General features: G+C 42.8%; 1 protein-coding gene across 1 annotated transcript in view; it reads left to right on the top strand.

Annotated features, from left to right (window-relative positions):
• TPK1 (thiamin pyrophosphokinase 1) overlaps positions 1–21,692 on the top strand; it is a 284,463-nt gene that overhangs the window by 118,107 nt on the left and 144,664 nt on the right. Inside the window, exon 5 of the mRNA XM_054385135.1 lies at positions 18,833–18,928. Coding sequence (XP_054241110.1) covers positions 18,833–18,928 — 96 coding nt within the window. The remainder of the gene's footprint in view (positions 1–18,832; positions 18,929–21,692) is intronic.

The raw sequence follows: 21,692 nt of genomic DNA, 5'->3' as shown, positions 1-21,692 counted from the left end.
CCCTCATCCCTGTTTTTCAACCCAGCTGAATTTTTGCAGATGCTTTTTTTGAGAGTACAAACCAGGAATTCTGGGAGATGGCAGCCCTATGCAACTACAACAAACATCCTAATGTTGAATAATAACAGCAATCTGTCATGCAAACATATCAAAGTAATTGGCTGTGCTTCATTGGTAATGTTGATCAGACTGCATGGCAGTACCTTCTGTCACCAAAATGATTTACAGTAAGTGTGCAGATGTTATTTACAGTGACCCAGTAATTATTCTTGAATGAGGGACTGTATGTCTTCTTGCACATGATAATCTTAACTCCTTTTAAAATGAGTTCTGTTCACTCTCTGCCAAATTATTTGGAACAAATAAGTAGTTAATTAAAATGTCTGGTGCTATAGCACTGTTTAATATTAGCAAAATTTTGGCTGAGCTTGGTCATAATGAATGAGTCTACTCCTGCTGTCAGAAAAGAGGAAAGAGGTGTTATGGCCTTTTAGAAAACTTTCTGAAGGCAAAGTTTTTCCTTAATGGTGTGTTCTTACCTTTCCTTAATGGTGTGTTTCTAAAGGAGCTTGGAGTGAGGAGGGGTCAGTCTCTTCTCCCTAGTATCAGGTGATAGAATGAGAGGAAGTGGCCTGAAATTGTGCCAGGGAAGGCTTAGGTTGGATATTAGGAAAAATTTCTTTACTGGAAGAGTGGTCAGTCATTGGAACAGGTTGCCTATGGAGGTGTTCAAGAAATGTGTGGACATGGCACTTTGGGACATGCTTAAATGGCCATGGTGGTGTTAGGCTGACAGTTGGACTTGATGATCTTAGAGGTCTCTTCCAACCAAAACAATTCTATCATTCTGCTGTGGTAGTTTTCTTCAACTACAATTCTAACAGTCTCTACTTGCTTAAAACCAACAAATCTCGCATCCCACTGGCCTACATTCAGGTACCAGTTTTAGTGTTCAACTTCCACATTCAAAAAACTATCTTGTTGAAAGCTGCATTTTTTAATGTAATTTGTATTACATACACAAAAAAAATCAAAAAGAGTTGAGGTGTCCAGGGAAGAAAAGCACTAAGCACTGATTTCACATGAAATACCTAGTGGTGTAAGAATGATTCTTCAAGTTTACATGCAGGAGGTATTAAATAACTCTTTTTTTTTTTTTTCACTTAGCAGTAATGGAATTTGATTGGAAAAATTATTTTTTGCTTTAAATCTGCTGCAAAGCCCTTTGCGCTGTGGGTCTCCAATGTGATTCATTAAAATGAAAAAAAAAAAAGCAAGTGGCTTCTGTTGTAGTATTTTTATTCTTCCTTGATGCAGCTCTTAATTCTGGAGTGCTTACTTTTTGAATTTCCATAGGAAACAGAAGCTTCTGTGGTGGCTAAAATGGAGATGCAGAACAGATGATGTTTGCTGCCTTTTTCAGCTAACTTTTTTTTTTTTTTCCTTTTTTTTCCCTGTAAAAGTCAAGGTGAAGAAATTAAGTATGCAAAGAATTATACCACACACAAAAAAGCACAGATGTTCTGCGTGGTCATGTCTTCAAAACTTGTAGAGGAGGGGTAGACATTTGTCTTAAGCAGTTGTTTGTCTGATGAGGATTGTGGCTACCTCACATGTCTGTATCATAATGTTTCTTGTTGCTATGCAGATTACCCTTGAATGCTTATTGACTTTCACAGTGCTTACTAGAAGTACTGATTTGCTGCGTACTCACAGGACTGAGAGTGAGAGAAACCAAACCTTGTGGCACTGGGTTGGAGAGAGGGCAAGATCAAGAAGCTGGGAACCATTTAGTGCCCAAACACAGCTGTGGGCCTACGTGCTGACAGCTTGCCCAGCTCATGCAAAATACCCATGGCAACACCAGTGGCTGAACACTTGCTCATTGATTTTTCTCTCAGTGCTTTGATGCAAGACAATTTCCTTTTTGATTGTTTTGGTCATGGATTATGAGGGCAGGCAAAGAGATGACATTTGCAATGAATAGTTAAAGTAGGGCATTGTCTCCAGATGCCATGTGTAGACAACTAGTAATTAGGCAGACAAGGAATGAAAGATGTAGGGAGAGTTTTTGCTTGTTTAAGAGAAAACTGTTTAGTACTGAAACCTGCTGAGGTTTAGAATATATTCTTCAGCTTGGAAAGCAAAGCTTCTCAACACATGGAATTTTTGTGGTCTAGTTCAGATATTTGATTGCCATCCCATTATGTAAGGAAGGGCACAATGAGTTCCTGGAAAAAGGAGAGCAGTTCTAACACCTTCTGCCAACAGACATAGGCTACTTTGGGTATACCACAAATAATGCTTGTCTGTGGGCTTTACTTTTATGTTTTCTGTTTCTGGATGCTAGGAATTTTGAAACATGAATTTGAAGAAAGACTGCGAGAGTTACTGGGCATGGCATGGACTGGGAATACACGCATATGTAGCTCCCATGTACAAGGAGGATTACAGCTGCATAGAAAAGACTTTGGTAAATACCAGGAGAAGCATCTGGCAGGCTCTGTTGTGGTGTGGTGCAGTTTTCTGCAGAAAAGAAACAAAACCTCTGAGACTTGAAGAATCTTTTCATTAAAATGAACACAACACTAGAGTTTGTACTGAAGAAAATCTTTAGAAAGATGGACAGGATGACTGAGGAAGTTGTTTTAATCCTCATGATTTAATGTATTAATTGCCTTGCCAAAGCAAATCCACCCCTGGAAAACATGTAAAAAATGTTTACTTTGCCTGTGTCCTCATACCTTCAGACACATCTGACAAATCTTTAACAGAATGTGTTGAAGGGCAGTCACTAATGCTCATCCTTCCTTGAAACTGCTTTTCAGGAGAGGCTTTTGAATGGTAGGGTCAGGTCTGGCATTTATCTGCTCACAGAGCTGTTTTGTGCCTGCTTGGTGCAGACATAACCTGCCTAGCTGTGAACCAGGCTGTTGGGAAAAAACTACCTAGCTATGAACTATCTAGTTGGGCAGTGTCAGTGTTTACAACTGTTTAGACTCCGAGCCCCACCAGAGAAGACAAAGGCTTTCAGGTGGAGCCTAAGCTGAGCTTTGTTGCCGACTAAAGAATATTTAGGTGCACTCCAGTTTGCAATCACAGCATTGACTATGGTAGAGACACAACCATTGTCTGCAAACCCCAGGTGGGAGAGAGCCAGATACTCTGAAAATTTCAGAATCTGGGTGCATATGCAGCTGTTGTCTTGATATGTTCATGTGGATCTGCTTCAGGCTTACAGTTCAGGCAGGGTTCAGGCAAAATAATCAGTATGTGGAAGACTTGCATAAGTTAAAAAAAAAAAAAAATCTAAACTATCCCCTCCAAAATACAGCCCTGCTGAGCTTCTGATGTCTCTCCTCACAGCTCCTTGAAGCTGTAAGCTTTTTTTAGATCTCTGATCAAAATGCACAAGCAGGTCTTGGTTTATTTTTTTTTCCTTTTCTTTCTAACAGCAGTAGTTTAAAATAAAGGATGTATAAAATGAGGAAATCAGGACAGGAAAAGCTCCCCGATGTGGCTATGTGTTAGGATAGGGTGTTAAGGAAATTTTGTATTGTGCTTTCTTGTCCTGAGCATTGGTATCAAGGCATGTTAGGTCAGGTTCACACAGCTATCATGTTAGCCTCTATAACTGATGGGAAGCTCAAAGCACAGCAGGGAGTTCCTGAGCCTTATGCTTTGTCCAGGCAGCAGTTAAGGAAATTACTTATCTTGCATCCTTGAGTGTTCCAGATAGTCTGTTAGGGCAATCTGCCCACGTGTGTGCACCCAGCTCTTTTTAACACTTGCATTCGTATTTTACAGAATCACAGAATCCATCTGGTTGGAAGAGACCTCAAAGATCATCCAGTCCAACGCTTGACCAAGCACTGAAGGGTCAACACTAAACCATGTCCCTAAGTGCCAGGCCCACCTGCTGCTTAAACATCTCCAGGGATAGTGACTCCACTACTGCCCTGGGCAGACCATTCCAATGTTTGATAACCCTTTCAGTGAAGAAGTATTTCCAAATATCCACTTTAAACCTGCCCTGGCACAGCTTGTAACCATTTCCTCTAGTCCTGTCACTTGACACCGAGGAGAAGAGGCTGCTCCCTCCTTGCTCCAACCTCCCTTCAGGTGGTTGTAGAGAGCAATGAGGTCTTCCCTCAGCCTCCTCTTCTCCAGACTGAACAACTCCAGCTCCCTCAGATGTTCGTCATAGGTTATGTGCTCTAGGCCCTTCATCAGCCTTGTTGCCCCTCTCTGGACATGCTCCAGCACCTGTAGTGAGGGGCCCAGAACTGAACACAGTACTCAAGGTGTGGCCTCGCCAGTGCTGAGCACAGGGGATGATCACCTCCCTGTTCCTGCTGGTACATGCCAACATGCCATTGGCTTTCTTGGCCACTTGGGCACACTCCTGACTCAACTGTCAACCAATGCCCCAAGTCCTTCTCCAAGTGGCAGCTTTCCAACCACAGATCTCCAAGTCTGTAGCTTATCATGGAGTTGTTGTGACCCAGGCAGAGGACCTGGCACTTGGCCTTGCTGAACTTCATATTTTAGTGCAATATATGACTCTGCCTTTTTTTGCTACATTCAGTTCCTGCAAACCAGTTACAGCTCTCTCTACAAATGTCTCTGGTTTGCATTTTGAGTGCTTACTGTGCCCTGACTGTCTCAGTGCCCTTTGTCAACAACAGAAGGCCAAATTCTGCTCTCAGTCACATTGAGGAAGGTCACAGGATCTGATCTTTCACATAGAAGCCTGCTCAGCGTATTTCACTCAAAGCACACTCTTCAGCATTCATAGAGATCAGATGGGGGTCCCTGCTTTCTGGAAGCAGACATCTATATCCCTTAAAACAGAACCTATCCAGTGGACTGGCCACAGCTGACAGGATGGTTAATGGAGTGGGTTCTGAGCAGACCCTGTTAGAACAACAGGACCGTACAGTGCTTTTCTTAATTCCTGTATCACTTATGTTGTGTTAGCTTGCCTTTGCCAGGGACCACAGCTATTTAGGAGAGCTGGAAGTGACACTGGTAGAGTTCAGAAGTCACTGTCACTATAAAAAGCAAAGAAATATCCTACTAGGAGTGACCTAAGGGATAGCAATGCAAAAATCTCTTATTGGAAAGCTCTCTTTTGCTTACAGAGTCTTTGCAGTTAGTTGATTACTTGTTTTGTTTGATGGGGTAATTGTCAGCTGTTCAAAGCCTGAAGGATTTCACATGTGCAATGGAAATATTTTCAGTACTGTAAGTTAGATATTCTGATAACCCAGTGTAACAGTCTCCTGGGTAGCTGTTTATATATCATGTGGAAAAGAGAGGTGGGGGGAGGATGTACAGCTCAGTTGCAAGGTGTTATCTGTCTCTAAACCTGCACACTCTGTCTGCCTGTTGAAAAGAGCAGGTCTCAAAGTATACCTGGAAGATAAAACTGGTTTTCAGCTTACCAAGTAACCAAGCACTCTCAGACCAAGAGACTGTTTGTTCAGCAACCTCACATTTCAATTCAGTGTGGTTGAAGCCTTCCACAAATCAAAAATGCAGCAACTGTGTGAATATGATATGTGACCTTTTATTATTCAAGCATCTACCTCAGTTATGCAGAAATGTAGCAAATATCCTGAATTTCACTTGGAAATGTTCTTGTACTCAGTGGAACACTTGCTATTGATGAAGTCAGAGCTGCTCTGCTGGGCAGTGGTTTGATTTTCCTGAGCTTTCCCTTATATCTGTCAAAATGTCAGCATGTCAGTTACTTGTGTTCATTGCTCCCAGATGGTTTGGCAATCTTTGATAGGAAAGTGTTGTAAATCTAGGTGGTGGTGTCGGTTGCTGTTACTACTATTCGTTGCTGCTAGCTTTGCAGTATCGCTTATTGAAATAGAGCACAATTTAATTAATTTTCTTATTAATTTGGGAAAGCTGTTTCCATTGGCCTACATGAAAATCAGACATTTGCAAAAGCTCTTCTTTGTAATTCGTGGAGCCACAAAGTTCAGTTCAGTGCACAACACTGTAGCTAAATAAATAGCACTGTGCCCTCTGACTTTAGCATCCTCTACAACACTGATATTTCTGATATGAGCATCTGTTGTAGTATGGGATGGGAACTTGCTTGCTTGCAGTTACTTCCCAAAAGCAACAGCTCTTTTGTGTGTTGATTTTCTGCCTGTGGGGTGTGTATGGTTAACAATAAGGATAAACGTCACTCTGTATTACTGTTCCTGGAATCCTATAAAAAAAGCAGGATGTCAACCTGGTGTGGTAGTGCTGGGAGCTACCTGGTTTTCAGCACTGTAAACCTGCTGCCTTTCTTGTGCACACGTTGCAAGTGTTATATAGCATCATAGAATGCATTGGGTTGGAAGGGACCCTTAAAGGTCATCTTGTCCAGACCCGCTGCAGTGAGCAGGGACATCTTCAACTTCTTGTCCTAAATGATCTGCCCAGAGAAACTAAACGAGACATCCATAAGGGTCAGTAGGGCTCTGGGCAACCTGGTCTAGTTGAGGATGCTTCTGCTTAATGGAGAGGGGGTTGGACTAGATGACCTTGGGAGGTTGCTTCCAACCCAGACCATTCTATGGTTCTATGAAATTTCTTTAAACTATTCCCTTCATAGAGAAGGAGAAATGTGACTGGAAGAAGGTTGCAAAACTGAAGAAGACAAGAGGCAGGCATATAGTTTAAAATGTTGAACAGGGAAGCTAGTCTGAACTGGGCTAAGGATGCTGAGGATTAGTAAAGTCTAGCTTTCTCCTTTTGATCTCTATGAAATCAAGAGAAGTAGTTCTGCCTTTCTGATCTGATGAGACCTCACCTGGAGTACTGTGTCCAGCTCTGGAAGCCCCAACACAAGAAGCACATGGACCTACTGGAGCAGGTCCAAAGGCACACAAAGGTGATCAAAGGGCGGGAGCACCTCTCCTATGGCCTGACAGAGTTGAGGCTGTTCAGCCTGGAAAAGAGAAGGCTGCAGGGAGACCTTATAGCTGCATTTTGATATCTGAAAGGGGCTTACCAGAAGGCTGAAGAGGGACTGTTTAGAAGGGCTTGTAGTGACAGGACAAGGAGAAATGGTTTGAAACTGGAGCAGGGTAGATTTAGATTGGACATAAGGAGAAAGTTCTTTACAATGAGAGTGGTAAAACAGTGGAACAGGATGCCCAGGGATGTTGTTGAGGCCCCATCCCTGGAGACATTCAAGGTCAAAGTTGCTGGGGCAACCTGATCTAATTGGAGATGTCCCTGCTGACTGCAGGGGGCTAGACTAGATGACCTTTTGAAAGTTGCTTCCAACCTGATGCATTCTGTGATTCTGTGAAGTGATCCTGGAATTATAGGAGTATTCTAGACAATGAATAAACTCCCCCCTACAGAAAGTTTCTTCTATTCCTGTGGCATACAGCTCTTAGGCTGAGGTTTTAGAAACTGTCAGACAAGACAATGACAAGGAAAAAAGAGAAAAAAAAAAGAGTATTATATTGTCACATGCTTAGCCAAGTTAGAACTTAATACACAGTTTACAGGCAACCAGCTGTTCGTAAGAAAATTAACAAGCAGTAGGAAATAATCAGTGACTTTCCCAAAGGACCAGTCTTGGGACTGATCTTGTTATTTTCATTAGTACCCCAGTACCAAAAAGAAAACTTGAGCTACTGAATTGTATTGATGGCACAGATTTGGGAGTTTTGTCCACAATAGGAGGACATTTCTCTTTTCAATTTGCTACCTTGGGTAATCAAAATCTTCAGATCCTTTTGTATGTTTGGGGGTTTTTTGGGGTTTTTTGCAGTTGGGGGTTTTGTGGGGTTTTTTGGTTGGGTTTTTTTTTTTTTTGGTTGTTTGTTTGTTTGGGTTTTTTTTTTTTTTTGGGGGGGGGGGAGATGGGGGGTGGTTTGGTTTGTGTTTGTTTGGGGTTTTTGGGGTGGGTCTGGGCTCAATTAATTCTGTCCAGTGATCAATATCTGAGACGTGCCTCCACTCTCACAACCCAAATTCTTTTCAGATCAATTACATATTTCTGAAACTAAGGACATATTGATAATTGCTAGCTAAGGAAAAAGAATTCTCCTGCATTAAATCTGGCTGAAAGCAAGAGAGCGAGACTAGCTGTACTGGTCATATATATTTAAATAAGCTCAATTATAAGAAATGCCTTGCAGGGAATTTTATGTTATCCAGGCTAACATCTGTTTTCCTGTTTTCTAGGCTTTTTCTTTTCATAGTCATAGTATTCTTAGGTCTCTAAGGCACTGGCAAAAGGATCATATTAAGATAACATTTAGGATGGTTATACTTTGCCAGCCCAAATCCTTGAAAACACTCCAGTAACAAACTTTGCTGTTTCCTCCTTGTTTTTCTTACCTTGAGATGAATCTTGAGAATTGGCAAACAATCTGGAAACTGAAGTAGATTCAAACAGTGTTGGCTTATTAGCTTTATTTCCTCAGCATGTCTGCCGTCCTATGTGATAAAAAGCAAAATCTGTTAATGTAAAGCCCTTTTAAATTAAAAAGACAAAAAATCCCCAAACCCAACAAAGCAACGATGCAAAAACCAAACCAAAAGCCCATCTGGTTACTGTGCATAAAGTGTTGTGGGATGTGAAATGCAGACAGCCTCTCGTTTCCTCCCACCTCATAACAGTGGAACAGGCTCCCAGGAGGTGTTTAAATGCCCATGCCTGGAGGTGTTTCAAAGAGGCAGAGGTGTGGTGCTGAGGGACATGATTTAGCAACAGATTTGGTCGAGTTAGGGAATGGTTGGACTTGGTCATCTTAAATATCTTTTCTAACAAAAATTGTACTATGGTTCTCTGAAAGCTATCTCAGATGGTTGAATTGCAAGTAATACTGCATGCCCAATTTCCTCAGTTTCGTGGGGCACAGGAGCTGTGGTTGGGGCAGCCTTTCTTTTTCCCGCTGTATGACTCTTAATTGCATTGTCATTGATGCGAGTGCCCAAGGTAGTTTTAACCTGTGTTTAAGTGCAGCTACAGCATTTTAGAAATGATACGGTTCTTACTCTTGGATCAAAGTGCACCCAAGTCAACAAAAGACTCTCATTGTCACGACTGGATAGCAGCCAATGCTGTCTGAACTCAATGGCATGTGCTTCCCTTCTGTCAGAGGCTGGTGCAGCTCCAGCACTGATTTCCCTTACACAAGCTTCCTCATATTTTCATACATAAATGCACACAGCTAGAGGAGCAATTCCTGTTTCCAAGTTACTTTCCAAGAAAAGCAAGGTACTGTAATCAGTCCTATCAGTAGGTTAGGATCCAAAGGGCATCATCAACATGGTAGACAAAAGCTTTTCATAGTACAGAAGTACTACGAAAGTACTGAGTACAGAAGGAGCCTGACCATCAATTAAAACTCCTCCCTCTGGACCTTTGTTTTTCAGACAAGGAAGGGTGCATAAGCAAAATATTAGAGAAGATCCAGAAATAGCAGGTGGCTTGTCACTGCTGGGCTGTGCTCAGTTTTAATCATCAGCTTGGAGAAATAACACGTCTGGGTTGTGCTGGGATGTACAAAAGTAGGCCTGCTGTTCAAATGCCAGAAATGGGTATGGAGAGATAAGGGTTGCATAAGTGAGACTGCAGCTCCCAGCAGACCTTTCCACCTCATGCAACACTCTTTTCTTTCCTCCTGGTTATTGAAAAATCTAAGATATTAGTGTCTTCTGACAGAAGTGCTGCAATGAAGTATATTTTATTGTACTTTCTGACCTGTGGGTGAGCTTAATAAATCATAAGAATTTGCTGCAGTACAGATAAATCCTGGGAATTGATCCAGCAAATGGAATGTTGACTGTGTTGCTCGGTTGTTCGTTGGTTGGTGTTTCATGAGGGTTTTTTTGCTTGGCTTTGACAAGTGGAGTTCCTCAGGGGTCTGTTCTGGGTCCAGTGCTGTTTAACATTGTCTGCAGCATGGACAGTGGCACTGAGTGCACCCTCAGCTAGTTTGCTGGTGACACCAAGCTGTGTGGTGTGGTAGACTCACTTGTGGGAAGGGATACCATCCAGAAGGATTGTGACAGGCTTGAGAAGTGGGCCAGTGCCAGCTGCATGAGGTTCAACAAGTCAAAGTGCAGGGTCCTGCATCTGGGTCAGACTGACCTCAGACACAAATACAGGGTGGGTTCAGAGCGGGTTGAGAGTAGCCCTGAAGAAAAAGACTTGGAGGTATTGATTGATGACGACCTCAACATGAGCTGGCAGAGCACTCATGCAGCCCAGAGGGCAAATCATTTCCTGAGCTGCATCAAGAGGAGTGTGGCCAGCAGGTCAAGAGAGGTGATTCATCCCTTTACTCTGCTCTCATGAAACCCCACCTTGAAACCAGTTCTGGTGTGTCCATCATAAGAAGCACACAGGGCTGTTGGAGTGAGTCCAGAGGAGGGCCACAAGGATTATCCAAAGGCTAGAGCACCTGTGCTATGAGGACAGGCTGAGAGAGCTGGGCTTGTTCAGCCTGAAGAAGAGAAGGCTTCAGGGGGACTTTATAGCTGCTGTCCAATACCTGAAGGGAACCTACAGGAAAGCTGGAGAGGGACTTTTCATAAGGGTGTCTCGTGACAGGACTAGGGGCAGTGGTTTTAAGCTGAGGGAGAATATGTTTAGACTGGATCTTAGGAAGAAGTTCTTCAGTATGAGGGTGGTGAAACTCTGCAATAGGTTGCTCAGAGAAGTTGTGGATGCCCCCATGAGGTGTTCAAGGCCAGGCTGAATGAGGCCATAGGCAGCCAAGTCTAGTTGCAAGGCATCTCTGCCAGTGGCAGGGATGGAGTAGATGGTAACAGAGAGTAGACGATTTCTAAGGTCTCTTCCACCTTAAGCCATTGTATGGTTTAGAAACCTTTGGTTTTACTCTCCTCAGTTTGTCGTAGGAGGCAAAGAAGGCATTCTTGCTGTCCCTGCTATTGGTCAAATACCAACTCAACAGACTCATATTTTGTTCATTTTAAGCAAGTGCTGTGATTTCATGAACAATGGGATTTTCTTTTGAAAGGGAGCAACCTAATTAATTCAGAAGAACTATTTCATTGCTGCTATCTCAACATCAATTGTATGGTATTAAAAAGCTATCCTCCACCAGAAGCCACATGCTGCCTCATTAAAAACAAAACCAGGAAACATTTTATTTACTTCAACAAAGACTGTATCAAAATAGAAAGAGGGAAAAGGAGAAGAAGCTGCAGCTGTTGCAGTCAAAGTTTCAACTACAGAGCTCTTAATTTTCTTTTGGTTTTGTTTTTTTTTTTTTTAATTTTATTTGCTAGTCAAGTTTGACAAGTTCACGTAGGTTTTGTTTTGTGGAGCTATGCATGTGTTTGTTTATATTTACTGGGTTTGTTTCAAGTCCACCAGATAGTACTTGTTGAATAAATCAAGGGGTGTTATATAAGGTTAGAAGAGATGGTCAAAACTGGACATTCTTGGTTTGGTTTTTCAGTAATGGGCCTTTCATTTGAGTGTGTGTTTCAGTTATTTGGCTTCCAGTGCATATACTTCAACGTGATTAATAAATTCTCTTAGTTAATCCGAATGGCAGCACCACTTAATGTGCAATTGGATGAGTCAAAACATCATCCACCCCAGAACTGAGGTCCAAGCAATCTGGACTGTATTAGCTTTGCACTGGTGCCAATCAGTCAGCCAAATTTGAGTCCAAATGCTGAAAGAAAATGCATTTCACTTCATTATCTGGTTTTGGCTATTTAAATACCAAAAATAATTTTCACCAATTACACATATTTTGTTCCCTACTGCAATAATCAAAAGGCAATTCATACAATTAAGCTGATCAAAAGAGAAGCTGTTCAATACTTGTTGTTCAGCAGTATTTGAAACTCCCCAAAGAAATCGCTGAACTTAACTGCTTTTTGCCTTCCATACTTGCATCCTACTCCCAAAATGCAAAAGGATTCAATTCACTAATTTCCTGCTGGTATGTAATTGATAGAGATAAGCCAATTCTATAGGTTTGGTGCCATCTTACTACATTGGCCTCCAGTAACCTACAGCCTGTAGGAAATCTCTGCAGCTTTTATGCCTATCAGCAGCTCAGGCTGCACATTCTTCTTCTGTTTTTCTCCAGTCTGGTTTCTGTAATTGTTTTCAGAAACCTCCTGTGACATTCTAGCGTGGTTCATCTTCATCTCATGCTAGACTTAGTTTTTATTCTGGGACAGTTGTTTTGCATCAGCTGTGAACCCCGCAGCAGGCATATGAAGAATGTGAAGGTTTGGGGCTATTCTCTGGGTGGACAGGAATAGAAGAGGAAACCAGAGGGATGAAATGACTGAAATTCCCTGATGCTAGAAATTTACAGGGAGAATTAGGAACCCTCTACCTCTTTGCTGCTAATTGACATCTTTGGGGGCTCTGAGGTGGAAATATGGCATGCAAATATAGTCCAGGTAAGGGAAATGTATGCTAGGGAAGTCTAGAGCATGTGATGTGTGAGAAAAGGCTGAGGGAAAGTGGCTTGTTCAGCCTACATATAAAAAGGTGTCTTCAGCTTCCTAATAGGAGAGCAGAGGGGAGATAGAACCAGACTCTTCTTTGAGGTAAAAAAGGACAGGAAAAGAAGCAACACCACAATTTGCAATACAGGAGATGCCAGTCTAATACCAAGAAACAAAATTTCACTGCAAGAATGGTGAAGCACAGGAAGAGGTTACCCAGAAGAGTTGCAGAGTCCCCATCCTGGGAGATGTTCAACTTAGACCGGAAATGGCCATGAGCAACCTGAGCAAATCTAACCTACTGTGAGTGAGAAGTTGAACCAGATGACTTTGAAAAGTCCCTGCCAACTAAAGTAGTTCTGTAAATCTATAGCTCCTATCAGTTGGTCTGTGAGGTATTGGGATTGAATGGGTGCATTACTATTTGGGCAGGTGAGGTTTAAGGGAAGGAGAGCGTTTAGAAATACCATTTTATTTATAGAGGTTCCTTACATTTTAGTTGTCTGCTCTGTGGGTTTTAGAGATTCTGTAAGCTGTCTCCTTTCTCATCTTTCAGCTTGAGGAGATACAGCTTTCCGGTGTCTGCCACTAAAACTATACATAACTGCATCACTATTGAGATTGATAACTCAAAATTAAGCTTTAGTACAACAGGAATTGTTAAAAGGCTGAACTGGACATTACTTGAATCCAGCCAGACACGGGCTTCAAAGATAAACTTGAGTGGCTTACCCTAGGAGGGTCTTGGTGATAGAGTACAAATTAGGGTATTTATGTATTTTGTCCTCATTATATTCCTATGCTCAGGAAGATCAGAGAAAGGACAAACATGACTTCTTTTTAATAAGGTATTAATAAGGCCATGGGGGAATGGACACCTACCCACTGCTTTCTTCAAACACACAACATGCTGTGATGCACAGAATTTCTAAAATCAGGAGAAATGCTGAGATGTAGGGATTGACATTTCAGTGCCTGTCTAATTTCAGTGCCTGCCTGAAATATAAGGTTCAATAATCTTATTATGTGTGTCTGGCACACTCCTGCTCCTTTAGCAATATGCCTCCCATCACTGCTCTAATAAGACAGAACAGCCACAGCCTAATTCCATGTGCCTCATCCTATCATTCAGCAAAGTTATATCGTCATCAGATGCCATCTATTGTTTTCTTTCCTGCTGTGTGTGATATTGATTTTTCTAACCTTTCCTAATGTTAAATTTGCTTGGCTTTTTAACTTGCTAGCCAAAGGTTAATGTTATTAAGTTGAGCAGGTATCTATAAAGCCACAAGTGTTATTGCCTGTCTCGTGGTGGTTGTACTGCCCTGTCATTAAACCCTAGCTGCATCAGAAAGCTCTGTCCTGAAAATCTTTGTCATCTGGGATAATATGGTGAAGGTTGACATCAACTGCATTGGAATCATCATCCAGTTCTGTGGTATAAAATAATGGTATTTGATATGTCAGGAGGAGCAGATTTATGTAAAGCTCTCTTATCATGGGTGACCATGAGCTGCACAGAACATTAATTTCAGAGAGGCTGTAAAGAGGATGCTGCAAGATGTGAGTGCTGCTGCCTGTCCTCTTCCCCAGGACAATCTGACCATGCCAGTCTCTTTGCCATTGTGACAAAAGGAGCTGTTGGAAAAGTGTCTGACAATTCCAGATCTGGTGATTTGCTTGACATCAAGGGAGAATGAGAAATCAGTTTAATCTGAAGGAAGAGGTGGCTTTATTGGTGGCATCTTGTTTCAGAATGAGCTGCAGCAGTACTTGCATAAAGCGTCAAAGGTGCAGACAGTAGATACCACTGTTAAGCCAGGTTTTGGTTTCAGCTGCTGCTGCAGTGCCCTCTTTGTATCCTTATCACAGGTACAGTCACCTGCCTTTAACGAATTCACAGAATCACAGAAAGCTAGGTTGAAAGGGACCCCAAGGATCATCTGGTCCAAGCTTTCTAGGTGATAGTGTAGTTGAAATGAGATGGCCCAGCACCCTGTCAAGCTGAGTCTTAAAACTGTCCAGTGTAGGAGAATCCACTGCTTCCCTTGGGAGATGATTCCAGTGTCTGACTGTTCTCGTGGGGAGACGTTTCCTTCTGGAGTCCGTTTAGATTGTCCCCAGCAGTAACTCGTACCCATTACCCCTTGTCTTTTCCATGGGACTACTTGTAAAAGGGGAATCTCCATCCTTTACATAGCCACCCTTTATGTACTGTTATGTAGTAATAAGGTCTCCCCCAAGCCTTCTCAAAGCTGAACAAACCCACCTATCTTAGCCTTTCCTCGTAAGATCTCCCAGGCTTCTGATCATTCTCATGGCCCTTCTCTGGACACTTTACAAGCCTGTCTACATCTTTTTTGTATAGAAAGGACCAAAACAACACACCGTGCTCCAGGTGTGGTGTGACCAGTGCTGAGTAAAGTGGGACAATAACTTTTTTATCTTTGCTGGTGATGCCCTTATTGATGCAACCCAGCACCCTGTTGGATTTCTTTGCCACTGCAGCACGCTGTTCATTTGTGCTGAGCCTGTTATTCACCAAGACCCCCAGGTCTGTTTCAACAGGGCAGCTCTCCAGCCAGGTGAATCCCAGTCAGAGCTGCACTGCGTTATGTGTTCCCAGGTGCAAGATCCTACATTTTTCCCCACTGAACTCTGTAAGTCTCTTGCTTGCCCACTCAAAATTGGGCCTCAGTGCAAGAGGGATTGTTAAAAGCCTGAACTGGATGTTGCTGGTGCACTCAGTGAGCACAGCCAGGTACAGGCTTCAAAAGACAGACTCAAGTGATCATCACTTAAAAAAACCCAGACAATTTGGTCATCCCTGGTTAGAAAGCAGAATTGCAGCCTACCTGCAGCTGCCAACACCTGACTGTCCAAGGAGGAGATCAGGCTTGTTAGTGCCTGCAGGAAGGAGAATTTCAAAGTGCTTCGGGAGAGTTGGGGTCAAATCTTTTATTTATAAATCAATACCTATAAACCACTTATTTCTGCCAGTGCTGGGAAGCCAAGGAATGGCCCTGGCAAAAGATAAAAGACCTTCCTTCTCTGCTGCTAATTTAAGAGCTGGTAACTCAGATTCTGTCTCTTCTCCTGTGCTCAGCAGTAGCTGTCCCTGCCATTGATTTAGTCTTCATCTGTCACATTCTTATACCATTCAGGCTGATTGCAAAAGACTGAGGAGGTTCTCTCTGCTCACAATTTCTCACAGCTTGGTCTCTCTTGGTACTATCAATGCCAAAGACGAGGCTGTCTGAGAGCTGCCCGTTCCTAGTGAATGGGACATCTTTTCATTTACAGTGGCTTTGATTAACAGATTCCTTTCAGTACTTTTCAGATCCACCTATGAGCTTTCTGGGTGGATCTGACCTTCCCCGTGCCATTCTCAGGCTCCCTTGGGGTCTCAGGCTGGTGCTGTCTGGCTCCTGTGTTCATTAAGACTCTAGATGGCTTAGAATCATAGAATCGGTCTGGATTGGAAGGTGCCACAAGGATCATCTAGTTCCAACTCCTCTGCCATAGGCAGGGACACCTCACACTAGATCAGGCTGGCCAGAGCCTCATCCAGCCTGGCCTTAAACACCTCCAGGGATGGGGCCTCAACCACCTCCCTGGGCAACCCGTTCCAGGGTCTCAGCACTCTCATGGTGAAGAACTTCTTCCTTATGTCCAGTCTGAATCTCCCCACTTCCAGCTTTGTTCCATTCCCCCTAGTCCTGTCACTACCTGATATCCTAAAAAGTCCCTCCCCAGCTTTCCTGAATGGAAAGATACTGGAATGCCACAATAAGAGCATTCTCCTCTCCAGACTGAACAGCTTGTCCTCATAGGAGAGGTGCTCCAGCCCTGCGATCATCCTGGTGGCCCTTCTCTGGACATGTTCCAGCATGTCCATATCCTTCTTGTAATAGGGGCTCCAGAACTGGATGGAGTACTCCAGGTGGGGTCTCACCAGAGCAGAATAGAGGGGGAAAATCACTTGCCTTGACCTGCTGGCCACATTTCTCTTGATGCAACCCAGGCTCTGGTTGGCTTTCTGGGCTGCAAGTCCCTTTTTGGGCTTGTGTCCCTTCTTCCCCTGCCAATTTAATGGTTCACCCTTTCCCGGTAAAGAGCAGAGACATGTCAGCTTTTCACATTGTTTGATGCTTAGCACTGAGTCCAGGCTCCACCTGCATTTTCCCTAGTCTCTTTGTGGAGACAGCAACATTACTTCTAGCTTAGCAACTTCATCTGCCAGTTCTCTCATCAAATCCCATGGTCTTGTGCAGCTTCAAGTTCCTTACATGGTCTCAAGCCTGATGTTCTACAGTGGGCAGTTCTTCATTCTCCCACTCCCTGCTTTTGCCTTCTATGACTTGGGCACATGCTGGTGAAGATGGAGGTAAATATATCCTAGGTATCCAGGTCTGCTTCCCACTTTATTCAAATCCCCTACTGCATGATGGTTTTGTTTAGTTTTTAAATGCATTCTGGATGTGTGGGGAAGCGTTTCAGTGGCAGTTTTTGTCTTCCTCTTGGAGGGTTTTTATTTTGTTGTATAAAATGCACTAAACTCCATCCACACACAGATCTGGGAAATTTTCCTCTTCTATAACTTTATTTTTACCACTAAGGTAGATACAATTTCAACATTTTGGATTCTTGGAGATTTTTTTCTAATACAACAAAAAAGTGTACTTTATCCATACAGGCGCACACACAAAAATTCTGTAGTCTGCGTGATTTTCTCTTATCAGTTGTTATTGTGTGTAACAGAAACAAAATCTGTCAGATAAAGACAAATCTAGGAGGCTTTTAAAGGGACCTTGGTGTAGTAAGAGAGGGAACCTCTAAATCCAGTATATGTGGCTCTTATTTTAATTTATGATGCTGTATTGGATGTTTTGTATCATTGAAACCTCTTTCAATAATGACTTTGTGTGGCAGATATTCTCCATGTTTCCTTACTCATTTTAACACAGGCTTGAGAATTGCTTTAACTCTCAATTAAGAAATCTGAACTCCTGCTCTTCTCTACTTTAACATGCCCTCATCCATATTTTCATCAATGATTTGGCCAAGGGGATCGAGTGCACTCCCAGTAACTTTGCAGGTGACACTAAACTGGGAGTTAGTGTTGATCTGCTTGAGGATGGGAAGGTTCTATAGAGGGACCTGGATAGGCTGCGTTGATGGGCCAAGACCAAGTAGATTGAGATTCAACAAGGCCAAGTGCTGGGTCCTTCACAGGGGTCTCAACAACCCCATGAACACTCCAGATACGGGACAGAGAGTCCCGTAAAGAGTAGGAAAGAATAGGAAAGCTGCCTAGCAGGGAGTGTTGATGGACAGCTGGCTGAACATGAGCCAGAAGTGTGCCCATGTGGCCAAGGCCAACAGGATCCTGGCCTGGATCAGCACTAGTATGGCCAATAGGACCAGGGAAGTGATTGTGCCCCTGTACACAGCACAGACGAGGCTACACCTTGAGTACTGAGTTCAGTTTCGGACCCTTCACTTCAGGAAAGACATTGAGGTGCTGAAGCAGGTCCAGAGAAGGGCAATGAAGCTGAAGAGTATGGAGAACAGATCTTATGAGGAATGGCTGAGAGAACTGGGTTTCTTTTATGTGGAGAAGAGGAGGCTGAGGGGAGACCTCACTGCTCTCGGCAACTCCCTGAAAGAAGGCTGAAGCCAGGTGGGGGTTGGACTCTGCTCCCTAGTACAAGTTATAGGACAAGAAGAAATGGCCTGAAGTTGCACCAGGGGAGGTTTAGGTTGCATATGAGAAGAAACATTTTCAGTGAAAGGGTTCTCAAAGACTGGAACAGTCTCCCCAGGGAGGTGGTTGAATCTCCATTCCTGGAGGTGTGTCTAGGAGGCAGAGATGTGCTACTGAGGGGCATGGTTTAGCACCAGATTTGGCAGAGTTAGAAAATAGTTGGACTCAATGATCTCAAAGGTCTTTTCCAACTGAAATAATTCTATGATTCTACTAAGTGTAGCACCAGGGAGGAACCTGATGCTGGAAGTTTCTAGTCACTGAAGGCTCACTACACTGGCACTTGTGCTTCCAACAGAACATGCTTGTCCAAACTCATGAATGTATTTGATGGGTTTTGAATATCTATTCCTTTGCCTATCAAACTACTGTTTCATGATAATTTGGTCAACTGGGACCTGTGGTCTTTGGGCTCTGTCAGGGTAATAATCTTTTACTTAATTCTGCATCTCCATGCAGAGACTTCCAGAGCTGACTGCAGTTAATTTCACCCCAGACAGCATTAGTTCTGGAAACTGAATGATAACTGACATTAGTTTTTTGTGTTGTGTTTTTGTTTTTCTTTCTGTTTTGCTACTTCTTCACTAGGGATGTGAGTTAATTGAGACCATGGATCAGGATCTCACAGATTTCACCAAGTGCCTTCAGATACTCCAGAAGAAGATAGAGAAGAATGGCCTGCAGGTAAAAGTGACACACCTTTTGTGTCTAATTCTTACTAATTACTCTTCCTTGCTGTGTATTAGGGTTGATGTTTTAAGCTTGCACTAAAATGCAACAGTATTTTCTGTAGGCTTGTCATTTTGGGGGTTTGCCATAATTTACTGCACACCTCTTAAGCATTGATGCTTCTGCTGAAAAGGAATTGCACAGTGTGTCAATGAACAAGCTCTGGCTTTCTTAAAACGCAGCTTGTATTGATTTCTGTTAATGAACTACCCAAAGTACAGAAGAGCTGTTGTGGCTGGTGTTCAAAGCAAGGGTGTCTCTGTGGCATGTAAATATATTTTCATGTCTTGGCACACTGAGCCTTGATGTTCATCTCCTTCCTCTCCCCTTCCAAAGGTGAGATGGGAGGGGGAATCTTATCTTGCCAACATTGCATATGGTAAGCAATACCTCCTTCTGCTAAAGGTTCCCCTGGAATCAAAGGGAACCTTTGCAGAGCAAGCAGTGCACTACACTTAAAAGGAGCCATATGGATTTGTCAGCTGCTCATTTCCTTGGAATGGCAGAGGCAGCAATGTGCCCCCTCCCCATTCACAGCTTGGTTTCAGAGACCCACTTCTTTCATCTGAAATGTGAAGTTAACAATTTCCAACATGATGAGTCTATGACAGGTGTGCTCTTGAGGTTGCTGACCTCTCCTCCCCATGGAACAGTCATTCCTAAGGGCTGAGCAGTCTCTTCTGCTCTGTACCTGTAGGTGAAAGGAACTGAGAGGAAGCAGCTGTTGCATCTTCTTATTTGACAGCAGGGCAAGAGTCACATCACAGAGTGAAAATAAGCACAAGATGGAAGGAGATGTGTACACCTCCTCCTTTCCCATTTTCATTGTAGCAGGATGGGAAAGTTCCTGACATCACTGTAGCCCAACAAAGCAGCAAGAGATGGAAGTCCCAATGCCACTCCCTCTATCTTCTCTACTCCCTCCAGGCTGGTAGATAATTAACCATTTTTCGCTTGAGATATTTTAAAATGTCTTGATCTTCTAAGTGAAATAGATATCCATGGGTGCTGTCACACAGTGCCTGTCTGCAATTGCATCTCTTCTTGCCACCCTTGGTACATACTGCTGTTCATCTGGGCTTTTTTCTCTCTCAGTATGGACAGAGATGGGGGGGGCTCTTTCTCCATATATTTTTCTTATCTGTCTTGCTGTGAGCCAGGAAAGTCTTCATATGATAGTTTATTTTTTTCCCTCTGTAATTTATCATCACAAGAGCACAGAGGGGTGTCTTGCCATCTAGGACACGAATAATAATGAATGTTGTCGGAACAGATGAGCCACCTACGCCTGGGATCTGTTTTGCCTTTGGCAAACAAGGTGTTTCCCTCTTAACAGAACTGCCCTTAGAATGAAGGAGAACTTGAATGTTTCCTGGATTCAGTTCATTATCAAATCCCAGATATTGCTATAAAGGGATTTATTTTTTTTTTAAAGCTATCACGAGAGGTTTTATAGTGAATAATCAATGTGTGGTTAAAATAAGAGCAATGGGAACATGGCAGCTACGAATGTGTTTCAAATGTAAGTAGCCTATTTGTAAAACTTCTAATTCTTTGATCACTCTCTTAGGTAAAACCTTGTTACGTTGGCTAAAGGGGTACTACCTTGTAATCCTGGATGATGTTTTGTAAAGTACAAGCCAGAGGTACTTGCAGTAGTTGTACAGAGCTCGTGCCAATGCACTAAACTGAAGGCTTCGGTTCAGTTACGTTTTTATCCTGTTGCATGTAAGATGTGCTTTAAATACAATCTGAGTTTGTCAGAGGTGCAAGAAGTAACACAGATGTGTTTTCTAAAACTAAGTACCATGTTCATTAAATTCTAGCTCCTTCTTGCTTGCAGCATCTGTTCCATAAGCACAGTAAGATGCTATCAGCTAAACGTTTTTTTGCTCTTCTTCATTTTCTGACTAGGGATTTTCAAGAAGCCACTGATTTAATTTAGACAAATAATACATGAAAATTCAGCAAACAGAACCCAAAACTGTATCACAGCTGTATAAATTACTAGCTTGAGTTCCAGTTTGCCCTTTATTCAGAAGCATAGGGGGAGACCTTATAGCAGCCTTCCAGTAGACAAAGGGGTCAGGAGGCAACTTTTTGCCAGAGCTTGTAGTGATAGGATGAGAAAGAATGGATTTAAGTTTGGGAAGGGGAGATTTAGACTGGGTATTACAAAGAAATTCTTTATAGTGAGGGTGGTGAGACACTGGAATAAATTGCCCAGGGAAGTTGTGTATGCCACCTCCTTGGAGGTGTTCAAGGCCAGGTTGAATGAAGCCTTGAGCAACCTGGTCTAGTGGGAGGTGTTCCTGCCCGCAGCATGGGGTTGGAACTTGATCTTTAAGGTCCCTTCCAACCCAAACCATTCTAGTAATCTGTGAATTGTATAGTAGGAGGCTTACTGATTCTTCTGTATGCCCTGATAAAGCAGTGCTTAGATGAGTACCTGGTCCACACAGAGATTCTGAGCATGTGTAACATGTCCTGGCTTCAGTGATGCTACCACTTGGCTCCTTTGAAACTCTAGCCTCTTTAAGTACCTAAAATGACACTTAATTTAGACATCTCAATGGGTAAGATTCTGACATAAAAAAAATATATTGTGTGGTAACAAAACAGACTGTTCAAACTGTCCATCTGCAAATTTCCTGCAGAGAAGAAAGCTGCCCTTGAATTCTGTGGTCACCTGGGAAGTACATACAGCTGAGAAGAAAGG

This window comes from Indicator indicator, chromosome 11, assembly GCF_027791375.1.
Source record: "Indicator indicator isolate 239-I01 chromosome 11, UM_Iind_1.1, whole genome shotgun sequence".
NCBI lineage: Eukaryota > Metazoa > Chordata > Aves > Piciformes > Indicatoridae > Indicator > Indicator indicator.
The sequence above is the reverse complement of the archived record's forward strand: the minus strand, read 5'-3'. Positions and strand labels throughout refer to the sequence as shown.